This window comes from Carassius carassius, chromosome 40, assembly GCF_963082965.1.
Source record: "Carassius carassius chromosome 40, fCarCar2.1, whole genome shotgun sequence".
NCBI lineage: Eukaryota > Metazoa > Chordata > Actinopteri > Cypriniformes > Cyprinidae > Carassius > Carassius carassius.
Window position 1 is genome coordinate 21,847,567 of NC_081794.1, and position 20,256 is coordinate 21,867,822.

Below are 20,256 nucleotides of genomic sequence, written 5' to 3' on the forward strand. Positions count from 1 at the left end.
TGGTTCCTAATTATATCATAGGCTTATTATTGCTGATCACTGTTGTTGTGCTGTTATTGTAATATTTACCATTATATAATTAGACGGGTATAGAAAAGATTATGAAAGTGTCACTCCATAATACAATAGCAACATATATAAATATGTATAGTATTTTTATGTTACATTAATCAGTATTTAGCACACCTTCCTAAGGAAAGGATCAGAAGACATGGCATTTAGTCAATTATATTTAGACAGACTTCTAAATATCGTTCCAGATCTATACTTGTGCTCTTATTAGTTAAGTTATTTTGCCTTTAATGTACATAAACGTGCAAACAATATAATTGCGCTTTTGAATTTATTTTGATGTTATTTACAGAGTGCGAGCTGTCTCTTTAATACCGCGTGGTTTAACGTATATAGATGTTGCTGCTGATTGGGCTGACATGTTTAGTACACACTCACCAAACAAGAGAAAACGAATTTCAAACCCCGTTTCCAGAGAACATGTTGTTCAAACCGGAAACCGTAGCATAAACGGTGCACACCGGTTTGAGCTTGAACTTGCCCCAGTTGTTGTGTTTTGTTTTTTTAGTTACTCCGAGATAAGCATTGACGAACACGTGCAAGTCACTTACGCAATCTGTTGGAAAGCGGTACAGCAATGTGACCGTGTCCTGATTGGATCGTGTGTGACCAATCTAAAGAGCTCCGCCAATCAGCGAGCGGGTGGGCGTGGCCAGTACCCTGCAAACACTTGAGGGGTACAAGATGTTACTGTTCCACTGCTGTCCCACTGCCTTGATTATTAGCTAGGAAACGTTTGTCTCACAAAAGACCAAAACAGATGGAACACGAATTACAGAGATGTGTTTTTCCAAAGCATTTGTGTTGTTGGACCGTTTACGAAGCCACATATCAGTGTTCTATTTTTATATTATATTTCTAATTATTTTACTATTATTTTGTTTTATTATCCCTTTAAAACCAATAGTAAGCAATCGAATATTTTTTATTTATAGTATCTATAACTTTAGTAACATTAATTAACAATTAACAATTGGACTATTGTCTATCCAATGTAAATGTGACAAAATAGATACTGTCAGTGTAACTTTAAGGAATTCATGTTTAAACTGCTCGCTAATGTACATCACTGAATAACATATATCTGGGACGAACGTGTGTCCAATATATAATAAAATAACTGTTGTTCTATCTAAGCAGTTAGTGAGATTGAAGACCTAACGAAACTCATCCAGCGTTTCTCCCATGTGACCGTGGCGAGCGAGGCGTTGCCAATGGGGAAGTGACGTCACGGCGCTACGTTCGTGTTCTCAATGTCCACAGGAGATACGAGGCCTGCGACAAGCTTCAGCGCCGGGGGTCCGCTGTTAAAATCCAGCTCCATCCTCTTTATCCTTGGGGATAATGATGACCAAACCGACAAGAGCATAATCTACAGACTCTAAGATTTCGCCTGATCACAATATTGTGATATTTCGGATTTAAATATATTAGAAAAGGAATGGTGAAAAGTGAACTCCGTCGGAAGAATCCGAATTCTCTTCAGGGACTCGGGGGGGTTGGGGTCGCATAAAGATACATAGGATCGCAACAGTTAAACGACGCGTAAAAATATTAAGGTAAACGGGAATTTAAAGGCCAACGGTATCTGGTTTTATAGAAATTAGCTGAAATACAATCAAGGGACTCGTCCGAGAGACGCCAATACACAGCGATGGAGCTACGAGTTGGAAACAGATACAGACTTGGTAGAAAAATTGGAAGTGGATCATTTGGAGACATTTATCTGGGTAAGTATAAACTTAAACACTCGTAGACACTCTTGCTATAAAGCTGTCAATAATATAAAACGCTTAACAAGCTCTATTGTTTCATATGTCTTTCAGCTGTAACTGTCAGTGGCGTTTTTACAAAGATTGACTCGTTATAGTCTGTTTATGAGGTCCGTTTCTCAGTTCTTCGGGCATTTATATGGAAAACCCGTATTTTCTAACCATGACAAGAACGTATTTCAGACCACAAGTGGTTTGTTGAAGTTGAAGAGTATATAAACTTTACGTCCCGTTTGGAACAACACTCCAGGAGGTCATACGTGACCATAAAAATGTGCTTTTGACCTTAGACTCAGATGTCAGTTGTATCAGATGGAATACAACACCTGATTTAAATTGATTTGTGATTTCACTGAACCTGTCAATAGGAGTTTCTAAACAGGTCCTCTCTTGTGTGTAAACTCTGAATGAATCTTACCTGTCCATGCAGGTTTCACTGAAAGCGTGAACCACCCAAGCCTGACATGTTGAATCACCCAATGATGGACATTCAGCCAAACCTGGCTGATGCTTTTGCAGTCTATTAAAAATCAGATTATACTTTTAAGGGCTCATGAATCATGCGATCTCGTTGATCTCATTAATCCTGCGATCTCGTTTTTCTGATCACAAGATCATGGTGCCTTTTGGGGAAACAATTTTGATTCAAGTCGTTGTGAAGCAACAGTGAGGAACCAGAAGAACTCTTTATGTATATACTAAATGGCCTTCATGGTTGATACCATCAGTATCAGACCAGGAAGTCGTCGATCATTTGAATATCTATGGTTGACATTTAGAGATTGTATTGATGGCTGTAGAGAGCCATTGTTTTGTATATATGTATACATGGCACCAAAGTAGTTCATTGTTTTTTTGTTAACACACTAAACTTTTAGTGGTACTCTAAACCACCTTAGCATTTCATTTTCGACTCAAGACTGTGATTAAATGTACTTGTGTAGAGCAAGATGTGAAGTTCATCTTTTATTCAGAAGGCATTAAAGGAAGTTTTGCAGCTGGTGGCCTTAATTCTTCTAGCTGTGGTCTCCTCATTAACACTGTTTCTCTCACATGGTTTGAAACCCGTGGACAGAATGTTGAATTTAATCAAAGCTCCTCCAAACATCAGGTTCAAATGCAATCAGCTTCCTTTCATTTTGACAGAGAAGCACTGTTGGCAAGGGGACTTTGATCATCATAGTGTTGAAGTGTGGTGGGGAGACCTTTATCCTGAAGCTCTTTAGCTGAGATGGGATAGTTTCAGTCTGTCTGTGTGTGAGAACAGGGCTTGGTGGGTGTGGTGAGATTGTAAACTCCATCTGCTCAGTTGTTTCATAACTGCACCCACCTCTTTGGTACGTTAACATAATTAAATGCTTTTTTAATTGAATGCCTAAAATGTCAGGTGTGATTCTGAGGCAGTGCTATAGGAAGATCTTCAGTAAATGACTGTGTGTGAAATACACTGAAATCATCTGCCATATCATTAGCATTAGAGGCTGAAAAGATCAAACCCAACCAGATTTGACTCATTGCATTATGTTACACCACTTACTGCCCTTACAAATCATCAGAGAGTCAGCGTAAATGCAACACTTCTCCGCTTTTCTTAGGATTCCGTAATATTTGCATCATGGGAGGCCTCAGGTGTGTGAATCACCCAGGAATGTCCCACTCCTCTACAATTCTGTTTCCTTTCAGCTTTTATGTAACTTCAGAAGGTTTGGTCTGGATAAATTATGTGGTGATGTTTGTAGGTTTGGACAGGATGCCACTTTTGTAACTTCCCCTTCATCTTTCGACGCCGAAAATGGAGATCTCATTTAGCTACCTTATCAGATGTTTGACATCTATTTTTCATGTGTGTTTCGAGCACATGGAGTTTTATGTCAGTACCCAGTATGGGCCCATTAAGAGTCAGCTGTTGGATGGGCACTGGTTTTTCTTTTTTCGGAGTGAGCTCTTGCACAACGCTGTCGTATTATTGGTTTTCTTTATCATTGCAGTAGAGGTGATCTGTAGCCAATGCAGAACCATTGTTGTTTACTTTGTTCATGGCAGATATAGGCTTGGACCTGCTCCCCATTTGACTGTTTTTCTTGTTTGATCTAAATGTAGTCACGGGGTTCTGATTGTTTGTGCTCCTAGACTAAATGTGTCTAATTTGCTGATAAAGTTCTGCGTAGACCTGACTTGCATGACGTGCGTTTCTTTGCTATCAGCTGAGATGAGCATTATCCTATGCTCTGTTTGTTTTTTAAATATCTCAGAAACCAGCTAAACAAGTCCTTGAGTTTCTGTTCAGACAACAGTGGTAGCAGTTTCAGTTTCAAAACTGATTTTGGTTTGCTAAGTGGACACATTAAGATTCTGCAGAATGTCCAAGAGTGCAGAGTATTCATATCATGTCACCAAATCTAAAACTATTATATTCCCAATATATTATTCCCTTAGAATCTCCATTACATTTCTCAAATCTTGTTCACCTTTAAAATGTGATCAAATGGCAAACAAATCTGTACCGCTCATTTACACAGACACAGAGAACAAGCATACTTCATATTTTAATAGGATTATTCTTGCATTTTAATATTTACATTTTGATATTGCATTTTAATTAATTTTACAGGCCTATTCTTGATTTTATTCATTGAAATTGACAAATTCTGAGACATTCCCTGTTATTTGGTAAATTCCCTTTTATGACTGAATTCACAGTTTTTGTCTGTGTTTTCCACATTGCGAGAATCATAGGGAACTTTAATAGCCAAGATGCTTTGTACCAGGCAGGTCCTTTAAGATGAAGATAAGAGAATTCTTTTAAAAAGTAATTTGACTGTCTTGGAAAAATGTTCGGACTTATGGATCATTGTATAATGACTGATTTTGCTAAAATAAAGTAATGCTTTTGTTCAGCAAGGATGTATCAAATTGTTCAAACATTTGAACAGTAGTGCAATCACAAATTATAAGGGTCAATTAATTATGATCTAGAGTCGTGTCAGTTTGTTGGAGATTCAGGCTGTGTTCTGATCTCATTCACTGTTTTAATGGCTCTGTTTCTCGCTCTGCTCTAGGCACAGACATTTCAGTTGGAGAAGAAGTGGCCATCAAACTGGAATGTGTGAAAACAAAGCACCCACAGCTCCACATTGAGAGCAAGATTTACAAGATGATGCAGGGTGGAGGTAATGAGAAAAGGGTTTTGATTAATCAGTAAATAAGGGTTTGAGGGGCTCAGTAAATGGATGTAATCAATGAAGTGATTCATATTTGCCAACAATCATCTGTTGGGTTTCCAGGCTTTATTTAGGTGTTCTGTGTGCTCCCTTTGCAGTTGGCATTCCTACTATAAAGTGGTGTGGTGCAGAAGGAGATTATAACGTGATGGTGATGGAGTTGCTCGGCCCCAGTCTGGAGGACCTCTTCAATTTCTGCTCCAGGAAGTTCAGCCTGAAGACTGTCCTGCTGTTGGCTGATCAGATGGTATGATACAAAGTCACATCGACAAGTAAAAAAATAGTTTGCTGCAGAAGTACAACTTCTTTTTAATGTGTTTTTTGTAAACCTTTCGTTCCTCAGATTAGCCGCATTGAGTACATCCACTCCAAGAACTTCATTCACAGAGATGTGAAGCCTGATAACTTTCTGATGGGCTTGGGAAAGAAAGGAAACCTGGTCTACATCATTGACTTTGGTCTAGCCAAGAAATACCGTGACGCACGAACACACCAGCACATTCCCTATCGAGAGAACAAGAACCTGACGGGCACTGCACGTTACGCATCCATCAACACACATCTTGGCATTGGTAAAAAACACATTCTTTTCAGTCAGTTTGTAGATTTGACTGTGTGTGTATGTGTGTGATCCAAATGAAACCTGGTAAAACAAGAAGCTTCTCTCAAAGGCTAATCCTGTGAGATTCCTAGTATTAACTTAAACAATTCCAACTTTTTATTCATGTTTTTCTACAACCCGAATTCCAGAAAAGTTGGGACGTTTTTTAAATTTTAATAAAATGAAAACTAAAAGAATTTCAAATCACATGAGCCAATATTTTATTCACAATAGAACATAGATAACATAGCAAATGTTTAAACTGAGAAAGTTTAAAATTTTATGCACAAAATGAGCTCATTTCAATTTTGATTTCTGCTACAGGTCTCAAAATAGTTGGGACGGGGCATGTTTACCATGGTGTAGCATCTCCTTTTCTTTTCAAAACAGTTTGAAGACGTCTGGGCATTGAGGCTATGAGTTGCTGGAGTTTTGCTGTTGGAATTTGGTCCCATTCTTGCCTTATATAGATTTCCAGCTGCTGAAGAGTTCGTGGTCGTCTTTGACGTATTTTTCGTTTAATGATGCGCCAAATGTTCTCTATAGGTGAAAGATCTGGACTGCAGGCAGGCCAGGTTAGCACCCAGACTCTTCTACGACGAAGCCATGCTGTTGTTATAGCTGCAGTATGTGGTTTTGCATTGTCCTGCTGAAATAAACAAGGCCTTCCCTGAAATAGACGTTGTTTGGAGGGAAGTATATGTTGCTCTAAAACCTTTATATACCTTTCAGAATTCACAGAGCCTTCCAAAACATGCAAGCTGCCCATACCGTATGAACTTATGCACTCCCATACCATCAGAGATGCTGGCTTTTGAACTGAACGCTGATAACATGCTGGAAGGTCTCCCTCCTCTTTAGCCCGGAGGACACGGCGTCCGTGATTTCCAACAAGAATGTCAAATTTGGACTCGTCTGACCATAAAACACTATTCCACTTTGAAATAGTCCATTTTAAATGAGCCTTGGCCCACAGGACACGACGGCGCTTCTGGACCATGTTTACATATGGCTTCCTTTTTGCATGATAGAGCTTTAGTTGGCATCTGCTGATGGCATGGCGGATTGTGTTTACCTACAGTGGTTTCTGAAAGTATTCCTGGGCCCATTTAGTAATGTCATTGACACAATCATGCCGATGAGTGATGCAGTGTCGTCTGAGAGCCCGAAGACCACGGGCATCCAATAAAGGTCTCCGGCCTTGTCCCTTACGCACAGAGATTTCTCCAGTTTCTCTGAATCTTTTGATGATGTTATGCACTGTAGATGATGAGATTTGCAAAGCCTTTGCAATTTGACGTTGAGGAACATTGTTTTTAAAGTTTTCCACAATTTTTTTACGCAGTCTTTCACAGATTGGAGAGCCTCTGCCCATCTTTACTTCTGAGAGACTCTGCTTCTCTAAGACAAAGCTTTTATAGCTAATCATGTTACAGACCTGATATCAATTAACTTAATTAATCACTAGATGTTCTCCCAGCTGAATCTTTTCAAAACTGCTTGCTTTTTTAGCCATTTGTTGCCCCCGTGCCAACTTTTTTGAGACCTGTAGCAGGCATTAAATTTTAAATGAGCTAATTAAGTGCATAAAAGTGTAAAATTTCTCAGTTTAAACATTTGCTACGTTATCTATGTTCTATTGTGAATAAAATATTGGCTCATGTGATTTGAAATTCCTTTAGTTTTCATTTTATTAAAATTTAAAAAACGTCCCAACTTTTCCGGAATTCGGGTTGTATTAAAACAACAATGTTGCATAAGTGCAACCACAACAGAGACCCATGTTTAGATTCAATTCGTTTGATAGATTTAGTTGTAGCAAATTGCATAAATGGCCATGTGAAGGAACAACGACTTTCATTTGAGCAGAATATCTCAGTGGAGATCTCTAAACTCATACATGTTTACTGGTGTTTTAGTTCCTCAAAGAGAGTTTATGCATGTATTACACTGGACAGAAAATTTATTAATTTAAACAAAAACTTTGATATCTGGAAACGCCAAGTATGAAAGCAGGTGGAAAGCTTGTTACAAATGTAAGATAATGCAAATGACAAGTGACAAAAAATACTTTCAGGATAAATAACAAGTGGGCAAATATCACAGGTGATTACCGTATATAAATCGCACCTAAGTATAAGTCGCATCAGTCCAAAAATACGTCATGACGAGAAAAAAAAACAAAAAAACATATAACTCGCACTGGACTATAAGTCGCATTTATTTAGAACCAAGAACCAAGAGAAAACATTAACGTCTACAGCCGCAAGAGGGCGCTCTATTCTGCTCAGTGTAGACTACCAGCCAAACTATGAAAGAAGTGGGTGGTGTAGGTGCAGTGGATAAAACACATTCCTTTGGTGTGAGAGACCCGTGCTCGAATCCACAGTGAGACACCAATGTGTCCCTGAGCAAGACGCTTAACCCCTAGTTGCTCCAGAGGCGTGCGACCTCTGACATATACAGCAATTGTAAGTCGCTTTGGATAAAAGCGTCAGCTAAATGAATAAATGTAAATGAAAGTGCGACTTATAGTCCAGAAAATATGGTATGCTTGATTAATAAAGAGAAGTAGTAATCACAATTCAAATTAAATTTAACGTCCAGCCTTAGCGACTTAGTGTAGTTACTGATCATTTGATGAGCTTTCTCGCTTTATTTTTCTTTCCAATTTCTCTACTGGTTCTGTATGACATCAGTGTGTGCTCTTGCTCAAGTGGATGCATGTATATTTTTAGCGTTTCCCAGAAGAGATTGGTTTGTGTACGTGTGTTTGCAGCAGTTAAAATGCTTATTCATGAATCATACAGTAGCAGTCATCCTTTCATGCTCCATGCAAGCGTCTATAATTCAATGCACGTGTCTCTACAGAGCAGTCTCGGCGGGATGACCTGGAGTCTCTCGGTTACGTGCTGATGTACTTCAACTTGGGCTCGCTGCCTTGGCAAGGACTGAAAGCCGCCACCAAGAGACAGAAGTATGAGCGTATCAGTGAAAAGAAGATGTCCACCCCCATTGAAGTTCTCTGCAAGGGCTACCCATGTATGTTCAGAGCCTTGTGTCATTTCTAAGATTTTGTGAATGTTAGTCAGACTTTGTCTTTGAAATGATGGTTATAATCCAGTATTGTAATATGCCTGTTTGTATTCTGTCCCAAAGCTGAATTTGCTACGTACCTCAACTTTTGCCGATCACTCCGATTTGATGACAAGCCAGACTATTCGTATTTGAGGCAACTCTTCAGGAATCTGTTCCACAGACAGGGCTTTTCCTATGACTATGTGTTTGACTGGAACATGCTTAAATTTGTAAGTACATGTCTGGATGGTCTTTGTTCTTTAGAGTGTGATAAATGAAACTTGTGTTGCTTGTTGTAGTTTGTTCATTAGTGATATATGAGACTTAAACTGTTATTGATTGGGTATGGGTCTTGTGTTGTGCAGAGGTACGACATTTTGTGTGTAGATGGTGGTTGCGTTTCTAAGTTTTTAAATATTACACCACATAAATCCACTTTTGGAAATCCACTACATTGTTGCATTTCCCCTTTCTCAGGGTGCCAACCGTACAGCAGAAGAGGCAGAACGTGAGAGGAGAGAGCGAGACGAGCGGATGAGGCACAGCAGGAATCCTGCAGCTCGAGGGATCCCAGCAGCCTCAGGCAGACCCCGCCCCACACAGGACGGAGCTCCGCCCACACCCCTCACCCCCACCTCTCACACAGGTGAACAGTCTGTCACTTACCTCTCAGGTACATGAAAGACAACAAGGAGGCATCTCATACTTCTCACTATCTCACAGCAAACACATCCTCACCGAGACCGGTGACTGGCATGGAGCGCGAACGGAAGGTCAGCATGCGGCTTCATCGTGGGGCCCCAGTGAACGTGTCGTCCTCAGACCTGACGGGGCGACAAGACACCTCCCGCATGTCCACATCACAGGTATATTGCAGACCCTGCTCATTCAATCAATAAGCAGAACAATAATAAACTGCATTACAAAAGTAGCCAGTCTGTATCTGAATGAGGTGTTTTGATATTTTCTTACCGATAAATGAGATTTTACTCTGGCTGAACAAATAGTTTAGTGCCTCAGGGTTTGAATGGTTACACTAGGAATTCTTACTTCTACACACAAATTGTTCACACAAATAAATACCTGATGAAATATTAGTACATCTTTTATTGCTTACAGTAATTGACCTTTTGATTCTCATGATCTCTTTTAGAGTTTCTGACTGGTGACATTTAACTTAAAATTTAATCTGCTTATTAGATTTTCTAGGAACCTGTTGACCTAACGTTTGTGTTTCTGGGAAAAGTCATTTCAGCAGCATTTTTTTTTCCAATATGACAGACAGTAGGCATTGTATGATTATGAGTTGGTGTGAGCAGTGTGTTGGTGTACTAGTGATTGTGTTGTGGGGGTGGAAGGCTGTAATGTTCTCTCTCTTCACCCCAGAATAGCATTCCCTTCGATCACCACGGCAAGTAGTGGATCATCACTTCCTTGTGCACCAGGTCAGTTTGATAAGCTTGTGTTGACTGCACATTGCCTTGTTTTCTACCAACTGGGTGAATATCATTTGAACTGTCATATTTTATTTTTTTAAATAAAGGTTCTAAAAGGTGTTTTTGCATCTCTGAATAGTTCTTAAAAAAAAAAAAATCTTAGTGTGATGAACATTTCAATAATTTGGAGAGACTTTTACTACAAAAAAAAATGCAGAGGATATGTTCCATGGATATTAATGGTGGTTCTTGGAATTATAGATTATGGAATTATGTTTTTAGTGTATTTCAAAATTAAAACAAGTCTTTAAGATATTAATACTAAGAATTTTCATTGTGCATTTTCTGCTCTACCATTTTCATAATACACACATATATTTATAAATATATACATGCATGCATACATACACTAGCGGTGAAAAGTTTTGGATCAGTAAGACTTTTTTTTAAAGAAGTCTCTTATGTTCATCAAGGCTGCATTTATTGATCAAAAATACAGAAAATACGTTATAACAATAGAAAATAATGGTTTCTATTTTAATATCCTTTAAAATGTAATTTATTTCTGTGTTTCAAAGCTACCATCGGGCACTACTCCGGTATAAAGTGTCACATGATCCTTAAGAAATCATTCTAATATGCTGATTTAATTATTAGAATTATCAATGCTGGCAACAGTTGTGCTGCCAAATATTTTTTGGAAACTGCAATACTTTTTTCAAGATTCTTTAAATAAAAAGATCAAACGAAAAGCATTTATTCAAAATATAAATCTTTTCGAACAATATAAATCTTAGCAATTTAACAGCTCCTTGCTGAATTAAGGTTTTAATTTTAAACCGTTTTTAGCACTGATAATAAATCAGCACATTAGAATGATTTTTGAAGGATCATGTGACACTGAGGACTGGAGTAATGATGCTGAAAATTCAGTTTTGATCACAGGAATGTGATTTTAATGTATATTAAAATAGAAAAATGTTATTTTACATCTTCCTAATATTTCACAATATTAAAGTTTTTTTTTCCTGTGTTTTTTATCAAATAAATGTAGCCTTGATGAGCATAAGTAACTCCTTTAAAAAAAAATACTTTTTAAAAAAATTGTTCTGATCCCAAACTTGCGTTAGTGTGTGTGTGTGTATATAGCAAGACTGTTTATTTGATCAGAAAAACATTGAAAACACGTATATTGTGAAATATTACATTTTTAATAGCCATATATTGTGTATACAATTTATTTTGATGGTTAAATGTTAAAAACTGTGGAAACCGTTTTTTCACACACATTTGATTACTAATATTAAAACAATTTTGTTTATCATTTATATCTTCATTTAGGCTTAAAACAAGACCCAGACCATTTTGTGAGATTCTTAATCATTCTTAAAGTCTTTTTTGAAAGACTGTTTTGTTCAGTGGCAGTTGTCATTTATTGGGTGTCTCTTTCTCTTGTTGCCGTTTACAGATTGTTTCCATGTCCCAGAAGCCTCCACTTTGCAATATGGAGCACGATGGGCAACCTAACTACACACGGCTGATTGACAGCTCTCCACCGTCAGCTAATAGATAGGGCGTCAGTCTCTTTCTTCTATTGACCAAACCAAAATGGTGTAGAACCAACCTGACCTCTTTGCTTCGGGCTCTTTCTCCTCTTCTTCTTACCTCATTTTCTCATATTTTCTCTCCCACTCTCTTTAAATGTTCTCGTGGACATGAGAGCTACAGCCTGTTGGGTTGACCAATCAGAGACTGGATCGGATCAGCCAGCCACACCATTGTCATCTCCTGCTTCCTTCCTTAACAGTTCCACTCTTACACATTCAGTGCTGCACAACTTTCTCTGGTTCAGGCTCCTCACGATTGAGGCTAATGTATCGTCTGTGTGGTTTAAATGTTTCTTTGTATACTGAATTTTCTTTTGTATTTTAACCTGGGTTAAACAGACGAGTCCGTCTGGTGGCGTTAAGGGTTCACTTTAAGTTTTTTTTTTTACTCTGTATTTATTTTTTAATATACATTTTAATAACCCTCTGTAGCTGGTGTAGTCCTTTCCCACGGTGAAGCTGGTGGTATAGAGTGGAATGCCCACAAAGGCTCCAAAATCCCAGCATACATCGCTGATAGCAAACAGACTCCACAGCCTGGTTTTCACTCGTGCACGTCCTCCCAGAGGGACCCTGTGAACCTCAACTGTTTGTCTGCTAAATTGATCTTTAACTGTACAAAACTGCCTCCCCCATTATTGTGTCTTCTGTTTCTAAGCTGTGATATAACTGTAAAATAATCATGTAAATGTTTCCATGCAACTCTTTAGAAAGACTATGAAATGACTGCAGATGGTTTGAGTCTGAAAGTTATCGAGTTATTTTTACCCACATTTTCATAAAGCCACAACAATGAAGTGCCAGACTTTGGGGGTTTTATGCATTCTGAACTTGATCTTAGACTCTTGAGGGTGATGTTTTGAATCATTGAGATCATGCTTAGAACTGCAACGTGTCTTCTGAAAAGGTTGGTTATGTTTTGTTGCAAGGTTGAAAGAATGAAAACAAATCAAAGTCTTGCTCTGATGTTTAGTGATTTTATTTTTTTTCCCCTTTACAAAATATTCCAGCACTGATGTGGCTTTTCTAATGCACATTGAAAGCTGGTCTGGTCATCTTTTTCCCGTTATCTGTAGGGGACATTGGCAACTTCCTGGATAATATTTTTTATCTGATTCTCCCCCATTTTGAAGCCCATGGCTGCTTTGAGCTCCACATACTTTTGTGGAAGTCATGCCAATTTGTCAGTCCTGTAAGAATTTGTATTACCACCGTATTTGTGTATTTTAAACCATGTAAATAAATGAATTACTTGTACTTGTGGTTGCATTTATTTATTTTTAATTCTGTGCATATGTGTGTAGGATATAGGCAATTAAATAGAGTTGGTTTTGCTTATACATCATTAAGGTTTTATTACTTTTGAAAACATGTCCTATTTTCTAGAAATAACTTCTAGAAATAATGAATGTAGTTCATTCCAGTATCCCAGTTACTGCCATTGATACCTCAGGCAGTATAATAACCCACTATTCATGTGTCACTGTGAATTTCTCATGATAGCGTTCTCCAGTAGGCTTGGCGCTTCATCTTTCTTTCCTCTATGCTAAATCCATGATCCTACTGCCATTTTTTCTTTCTAGCTACAATTTATTTTTTCATGCTCTTCTCTTCACATGCATCTGTAATCTATTTTTGCTATCTCTTCTATGCATCTAATACCATAGTTGAACTGAAACATCCAAAATAGCTTTAAGTGTCTGAGAAAAATCCAGTACTTAAACTCTACGTTAACGGTTTAGAAACAGGATTTATCACCTTGCTAGTTAACCTCACGGTTTCAGATGAGCCACTGCTTAAGGTGCATTTACAGAAGGACACCAGCTGGACTGAACTGAAAATACTGCACAAATCTGGTGCTAATAGGATCTGGACTGTGTCTTATTGTAGGACTAGGGAGTAAACAATGTGGTCAATTACAGTTTTCACTAACCTTTTACTAACTACTATCACTTCAGGGCAAATCAGTTCACTGATTTGATGCATTTTTAATCGAATATCAATAAAGTGGGATATTTAATCATGTCAGCAAATTAACAAAAAAACAACATGAGTCAAGGTACAGTGGAGAGGGAAGAGTATTTATTTCTAAAACAATTTACAGATTCTGTACGGCTACAAGACTTAAGGCACAACCAAAAACAGCTTGTGTCTTTAGAACGTAGTAAAAGAGGGTTCCTACTCACACAGTGCTGGTGAAAAACACAAGTAAAGTTTAGAAGGGTTTAACCCATACCACCATTTTCATAAATCTTGTACCATAAAAAAAAAAAAAAAAACATTTGAGTCTTAAGTGAGGTGAAAATAAATGTTAAATAAGCAACATATTACAGGTAACAGCTGTGGTGGTCCTCTCCTGATTGATGCAGTTGATCTGGAAACACTGACATTTAGGTGAATAAATTACAAATAAATATAAAGTGGAGCTGCCAACTGACATCAACACTTTAATATAAATACTGAATCAATAAAAGAAAGTTAAAATTGACAAATAGCAAAAACCCAAACGCACTATAAAAAAATATATATATGTAACAGAGCTTTGTCCTCCAATAATATGTACTTTGAAACATTTCACAAAAATAAAAGCATGTCTGAACTCTGTACATTCCTCTAATTTAAAAAGACCAACTAGGATCCTCATTTTCATGTCATACATTTCTGTTTGAAATACAGGACTTTAAATACAATCCTGTGCTCTCTCAGGACCATTTTAAAATGTTACAGTAGATGTATATAGACACTAACAATCCACATTAGCAAACACGGAATGCCAAAGCAGCAAGCTGGTAATATTCAGTATAATCCTGGTGACCTGCTCAGTGATGTGGAGTGCTTACTGGCCAAAAATATGGTGCCACAGTATAAATTGATTCTATTTTTGTAACAAGAACCTTTTGAGAACAAACCTGACATCTGCTAACATAGAAGGCAGTGGTTGGCCTAAAAATGGTTGAAACAGAACTGCAGAGCAGGTCTAAAAGCGGTCCTCTGCAACTACACTTGAAGCGTGATACAAAAAGCATACACTACAACAAATACACATCCATGAGTCCTACAAGGGAAGCTTTGTCATATCTATTGTTCTAGTATCTTCACAGAGAGGATTCAGGTTCTACAACCACACCATTTGGTTCAGTCACCTTTTTGGAAGCGTTCTCCACCTCTATGGTTTCAGGCTCTTCAACCTTTCTATCATCAGATTTTGCCATTGCTTCATGTTCGATGGCTTGCTTCTTTCCATTGTCACCATCTCCGTTGTCTTGGTTGTCCTTTGGTGCTTTGTTGAGCTCCTCCATCTCGGTCTCGTTAATGGCCATCTCCATCTTTGCTGGAGGGTCAGGCTGTTGGGGCTTCCTTTTGATGAAGAGCATGTTACAAATGGCGAGCACAAGGGCCGAGAGGATCACCTCACACCCAGCCAGTAGAAAGACGAACATGTAATTCTTCGTGGCGTCCAGAAGACGACCTGTGAAATGTAACAAGAGAAGCATGATAAACCTACCCACGTGGATTGGCCAATTGTGGCGGCGACCCTGACTGGTCACCTGGGCACACGTCAATGACCTATGAGCGACAGTTGTCATTGTTGGTACAACTAGAACATCCATTTGTTGTGTTTGGAGGTCTAAACAATCCAAACATATGGTATTGTACAAATATAAGGCCCTTCCAACACTAAACAAAGGGTTCTTGTAAGGTACATAAAGGGCCACCTGCATTTTTGACCATTTGCAAAGAGAATGTGGTTTTCTTTGGTAGGTAATCTAAAAGACTAGAGGAGATACTTTGGTCATGTAAATGTATGTTCAGTTGACTCATTGCTTATCTTATGACTTTTCTTTAATAGCACAGACACTACCAAACATAAATGACTCTGACCTGCTCCAGGTGGTCCCACCAACACAGCAATGGCTTCAACCAATAGCACCAAGCCAATGGCACTGGAGAACTTCTCTGTCCCCACAATAGCCATCAACACTTCAAACTGTAAGGCTCCAACCATGCCATAGGAGATACCGAAGAAGATGCAGAACACCACGAGAGATGGATAGTCTTTGGCCATGGAGCCGAGAAGATCAGTGGTGCCATTGAAGAGCATAGCGAAACTGAAGAGGTAAACGCATCGTGGTCGAACCCACTTGAACCCAGCAATGATACCGCATGTTGGCCTAGCGAAGATGTCGATGAACCCTAGTATGGTGAGCAGCAAAGCAGACTTGGTGTCCTCATTGCCCAGTTCCTTGGCATAGCTTACCACAAACACAGGAGGCACAAAAAGACCCAACACCATAATGGCCGCAGCCACAGTGTAAATCAAAAAGCCACGATCTTTAAAGACAGTGAAGTCAAGAAGTTTGGGCTTTGGTTTGGATTCATTCTCCTTTTCGTCCACCTCGCTTTTTTGGGGGGGTGCTTTCAAGGGCCTCATGAGGGCTCCACATGCACAGCAGTTCAGTAGAATCCCTCCAAGGATTAGGAAGCCTCCACGCCAACCATACTTATACTGAAGGACCTGACCAAGAGGAGACAAACAGCACAGAGCCACGGGACTTCCAGCTGCAGCCAACCCATTGGCCAAGGGCCTTTTCTCACTGAAATATCTGTTCAGCATGATGAGGGATGGCTGAAAGTTCAAAGCAAGACCCAAACCTGGAGAACATAGTTTGAGGGTGTTAAAAGAAGTACACCAGAATTTCATACGTATACACCAAACAGTACTCACCGGTTATGACTCCTGTGCTGAGATAGATGTGGATGATATTGGTTGAAAAGGATGCCATAATCATACCAAGTGAGGCAAAAAGGCCCCCGACCATCATCACAGGGCGACACCCGAAACGGTTCACTAAGATGCTGCATATAGGGCCTGCAACAAGCAAACTACTGTTACCATGCAGAATCGTGATTTCCATAAAAAAAAAAATAGCATGATAATACTGTCCTCTCAAAATAGATCCTTCATGTGGACCTGTAATTTGAAAACCCACTTAGCCACACAATATTTTCATCTCTCCCTGCTGTCAGTGGACATCTGTACCTGAGCCATAAAGCATTGCAAGAAGTATGGAGGAGATCCAAGCCGTGTCACTGTAGCCCACTCCAAACTCCCGGATAAGCTCTTTGAAGAAGACGCTGACTGCTTTGGGAAAGGCGTAGGAGAAACCTGTAATGACGAAGCAGCCGAAGAGGACAGCCCAACCCCATCCTCCATCAGGTGCCTTGACCCCACTGTTACCAGTGTCTACAACCGCTCCACCCATGATGCTTTGAACAGGTCAGGTCTCAACTGCAACAAACAGCATCACAAAACCAGTGTCACTGATGGTGCTTAATTCAACAGGAAAGTTAGTGTACTTGACCTGATTGGATAATTAATGCTGAACTGCCAAATTCATGCTTGTTTACTGAATATCGCTCTACAGCTAGATCTGTTCAGTTTGCCTGGCACGCTTGATTCACACCCTTCCTCATTCAGGTTCCTGCCAAAAGCTGTTCTTGTAATTCTAGGTACAACATGTTAAATGTAATACTCCCTACCAAGTATCAAAACAAATTACAACTTTTAAAAAACCCAGCATCACAAGCAGTTTTTATTTTAGATCACAAAGTTAATTATATGGCTTCTAACCCAGAGTTTCCCATTCCTGATCCTGCAACACTGCCAGCCCAGTACTTTTTTTGTGTCCCTTATTGACACACCGCATTCAGTTCATGAGCATTCAACTAACGACCTGATGAGAATCATGGGTGTTAAATGCTGAAGGAATCCGAAACATGTAATGTGGGGGGTGCTCCAGGACCAGGATTAGCAAACACTTCTGTAGCCTACTATGCAATGCATGAACTGTTGTGCCCTTTCAAACGTCTCTCAACAGGAGGAGCTGCCAGACAGCTGTTGATAGCTACCCAACTTCCTGAAAACATTTATCATCTTACTTGTGATATCTTTTGCATCATTTCTAACCAAAAATAATAAATACCACACACACACCACAACATGACCTTAACATTATGTGCTACATTATCTTCACATTCTGCTATACAAACTATTACAAAATGGCCAACCTTCTTATACGGACCTTGTTAAAGGGCATGACTACCATGACTCATTAAACTAAAGAGACTGATTAATGAATACTCATACATACGCTTTAAAAACAAAAAGCTAATAGACACCTGCTCTTTTGTAAATCAATGTGAACTCTGAAACTATTCATCTGGATACCAAGAACAACTCTGGTATGTTGTACTATATATGTTCTTTAAATAAAATAAGTTACACTTAAGTATTACCACTGTTACTTAACTTACTAACGGAGACATTCATGCAAACAAAAAATAGTTTGCTCTATTTTTTTTTTTTACATATATGTGGAAATCAGTAGATCAAGAACTATGATGTAGAAGAGCTGCATTAGGTAATCATGTAACTAATGTATGTATGACCTACCTTACTTAAGGTCCCTGAAAACTGATTCTCTCTCTGACTGTTCTGATCCTCCCTCGTATCTACATCATTTAGTGGCAAGAGGGGGGTGGGGCTGTGGGGCACGCCTCTGTAGACTACCAGCCTAAATTAAGACTCTGACAATTCCCCATGTGGTACTGATTGCAACAACCAGAATACCCTCCCATGAGGTTAAGAGTAGCTTGTCTTGTGTGTACCCTCATCTTATGTAGATTTTCATTTAAAAAAAATTGTGCTTGAGATTTTAACTTATGTTTGTTTAAGGAGGAATTATGTAGGGTTAGAATTTATTTTAGAAAGGCCATTGAATTGTTTCTCAGAAACAGGTCACAGCTGGCACTGACTCTTTGTTAATTATGGATGCTTCTTGTCAAGTCCTTACTAATTAGCAAAATGGCTGATTCTAATCTGTCAGTTGCGATGCTGCGACAAGATTACTTCTTGTATTCTTTTCATTGATTTTCAAATATCTAATCAATCCTATATATAGGTCTGTGTGTGACACCACTCTTAATGTTATTGTTGTTTTTATGATTATAGTTGATAAAGGTATTAGATGTAATGATAAGGATAAGTCTGAGTAGGGAATTAAGGCCGATTTACATTATACATTACAGCCTTCACTGGCTTTCCTCCCCCTACAATACTCCATGGTGAACGAGATTTCACCAAGTGCAACATGTTCCAGGAACAACATTCCAATCAACCAATCAGATTTGAGGGATAAGTTTACAGCCTTACAACCACAGTTGATGCTTCTACACCCTTGTTTTTCATTTCCCTCTGATTTTAGGGTTTATTTATGGGTAGGGTTAGATCTATATTTTTGGACAATAATTTTGATCCATGAACCATGTCTTAGTTTGCAAAACCACGGGTCGCTGTGATTTTGGCAAGTAAGACATGTTTCTGGATCGACATGACTGTCCAAAAATATAGACCTAAACCAGTCTCTACCCCTAAACCTAACCCTACCCATAATTTATTCCTAAAGTCAGTGGGAAATGATAAGTGAATAACAACGGTGTAGTAGCATCCAACCTTGAAAACTTATCCCTTGATTCTGATTGGTTGTTTGGAACAAGGATGTTGATCCAGGAACATGTTGTACTTGGTGATATCACATTCACCAAAATCACCTGACCCTATGCTATATGACTCAAATTTAGGGGGGATGGTATGAAATAAAAACCTTTTTTAAAAGTAACACAAATTTTGTAATCATTATGATTATGTCAAATTAGCTACAGGAAAAAAAGTAGCTGCAGGAACAAAAGTAGCTACAAGAATGTGCCTGTAAGTCCCCTGTAAACCAATGTAAAATTCCTAAACGTCATAATTACATGAATTAATATGCGATTCTGTCTTTAAATATTTGCACGAAGGGCATCTGATGCAACGATGCTCTCTGGTCTACGTGCTAAACGTGACATTTATACTCTCCCTCCTCCACCTATAAGCGCTGCACTACCACATGAGTATACATCCACATATATACCATCCTCTAGTATCAATTTTCTCACTTATACAATTGTAGCATTATTGTACCAACAGCTACTCAACAATTACATTACATGCTGTGAAAATATCAGACTTGTATATAATTGTATCGGTATGTGGATAATTCACGATATACAGTTATCAAAAATAGTTGTCTTTATAACACGGTTTATATTTTTTAAATAGACAAAATAATATTATTTCTGTTCCTGAACCGAGACCTGTTAGCTACTTTCCATAAGTCAGTCTCCATAGCAGCCCATCGGCATCAGCATCCCGCATCCAATCATCTTCTCTGAACACGTTGACATATTTAAAGGAATCAATCCTCATATACATACCTTAACGATGCTCTTCGATTATTTCACTGATGATGCCCTCCTGGGACCAGGACCATCACGATCGCACGGCACTCATCTTTGAAGAGGCATTGAGTGGGATCCGCTTCTCTCTGACTGTGTTCTGCCACCAGTGAATCACTCGAGTCATACTGACGT

At 38.8% G+C, this 20,256-nt stretch overlaps 2 protein-coding genes across 4 annotated transcripts; one reads left to right on the forward strand and one right to left on the reverse strand.

Annotated features, from left to right (window-relative positions):
• Window positions 1-1,249: 1,249 nt before the first annotated feature.
• csnk1db (casein kinase 1, delta b) lies at window positions 1,250-12,662 on the forward strand. Its single transcript, XM_059532583.1, has 10 exons — window positions 1,250-1,802; window positions 4,904-5,014; window positions 5,164-5,312; window positions 5,409-5,637; window positions 8,538-8,708; window positions 8,826-8,974; window positions 9,222-9,390; window positions 9,468-9,610; window positions 10,131-10,189; window positions 11,649-12,662. The coding sequence occupies exons 1-9, from the start codon at window positions 1,727-1,729 to the stop codon at window positions 10,161-10,163; spliced, it is 1,230 nt and encodes a 409-aa protein (XP_059388566.1). The 5' UTR covers window positions 1,250-1,726; the 3' UTR covers window positions 10,164-10,189; window positions 11,649-12,662.
• Window positions 12,663-13,847: 1,185 nt separating this feature from the next.
• On the reverse strand, window positions 13,848-20,252 carry slc16a3b (solute carrier family 16 member 3b). Of its 3 annotated transcripts, none has more exons than XM_059532584.1 (5): window positions 20,101-20,252; window positions 16,829-17,077; window positions 16,514-16,657; window positions 15,670-16,440; window positions 13,848-15,256 (listed from the first exon to the last, which is right to left on the reverse strand). In XM_059532584.1, the coding sequence occupies exons 2-5, from the start codon at window positions 17,049-17,051 to the stop codon at window positions 14,883-14,885; spliced, it is 1,512 nt and encodes a 503-aa protein (XP_059388567.1). In that variant the 5' UTR covers window positions 17,052-17,077; window positions 20,101-20,252; the 3' UTR covers window positions 13,848-14,882. The 3 variants fall into 3 exon arrangements, with proteins under 3 accessions (XP_059388567.1, XP_059388569.1, XP_059388568.1); XM_059532586.1 differs by lacking the exon at window positions 20,101-20,252 and adding an exon at window positions 18,242-18,276; XM_059532585.1 differs by lacking the exon at window positions 20,101-20,252 and adding an exon at window positions 17,420-17,577.
• Window positions 20,253-20,256: the final 4 nt, after the last annotated feature.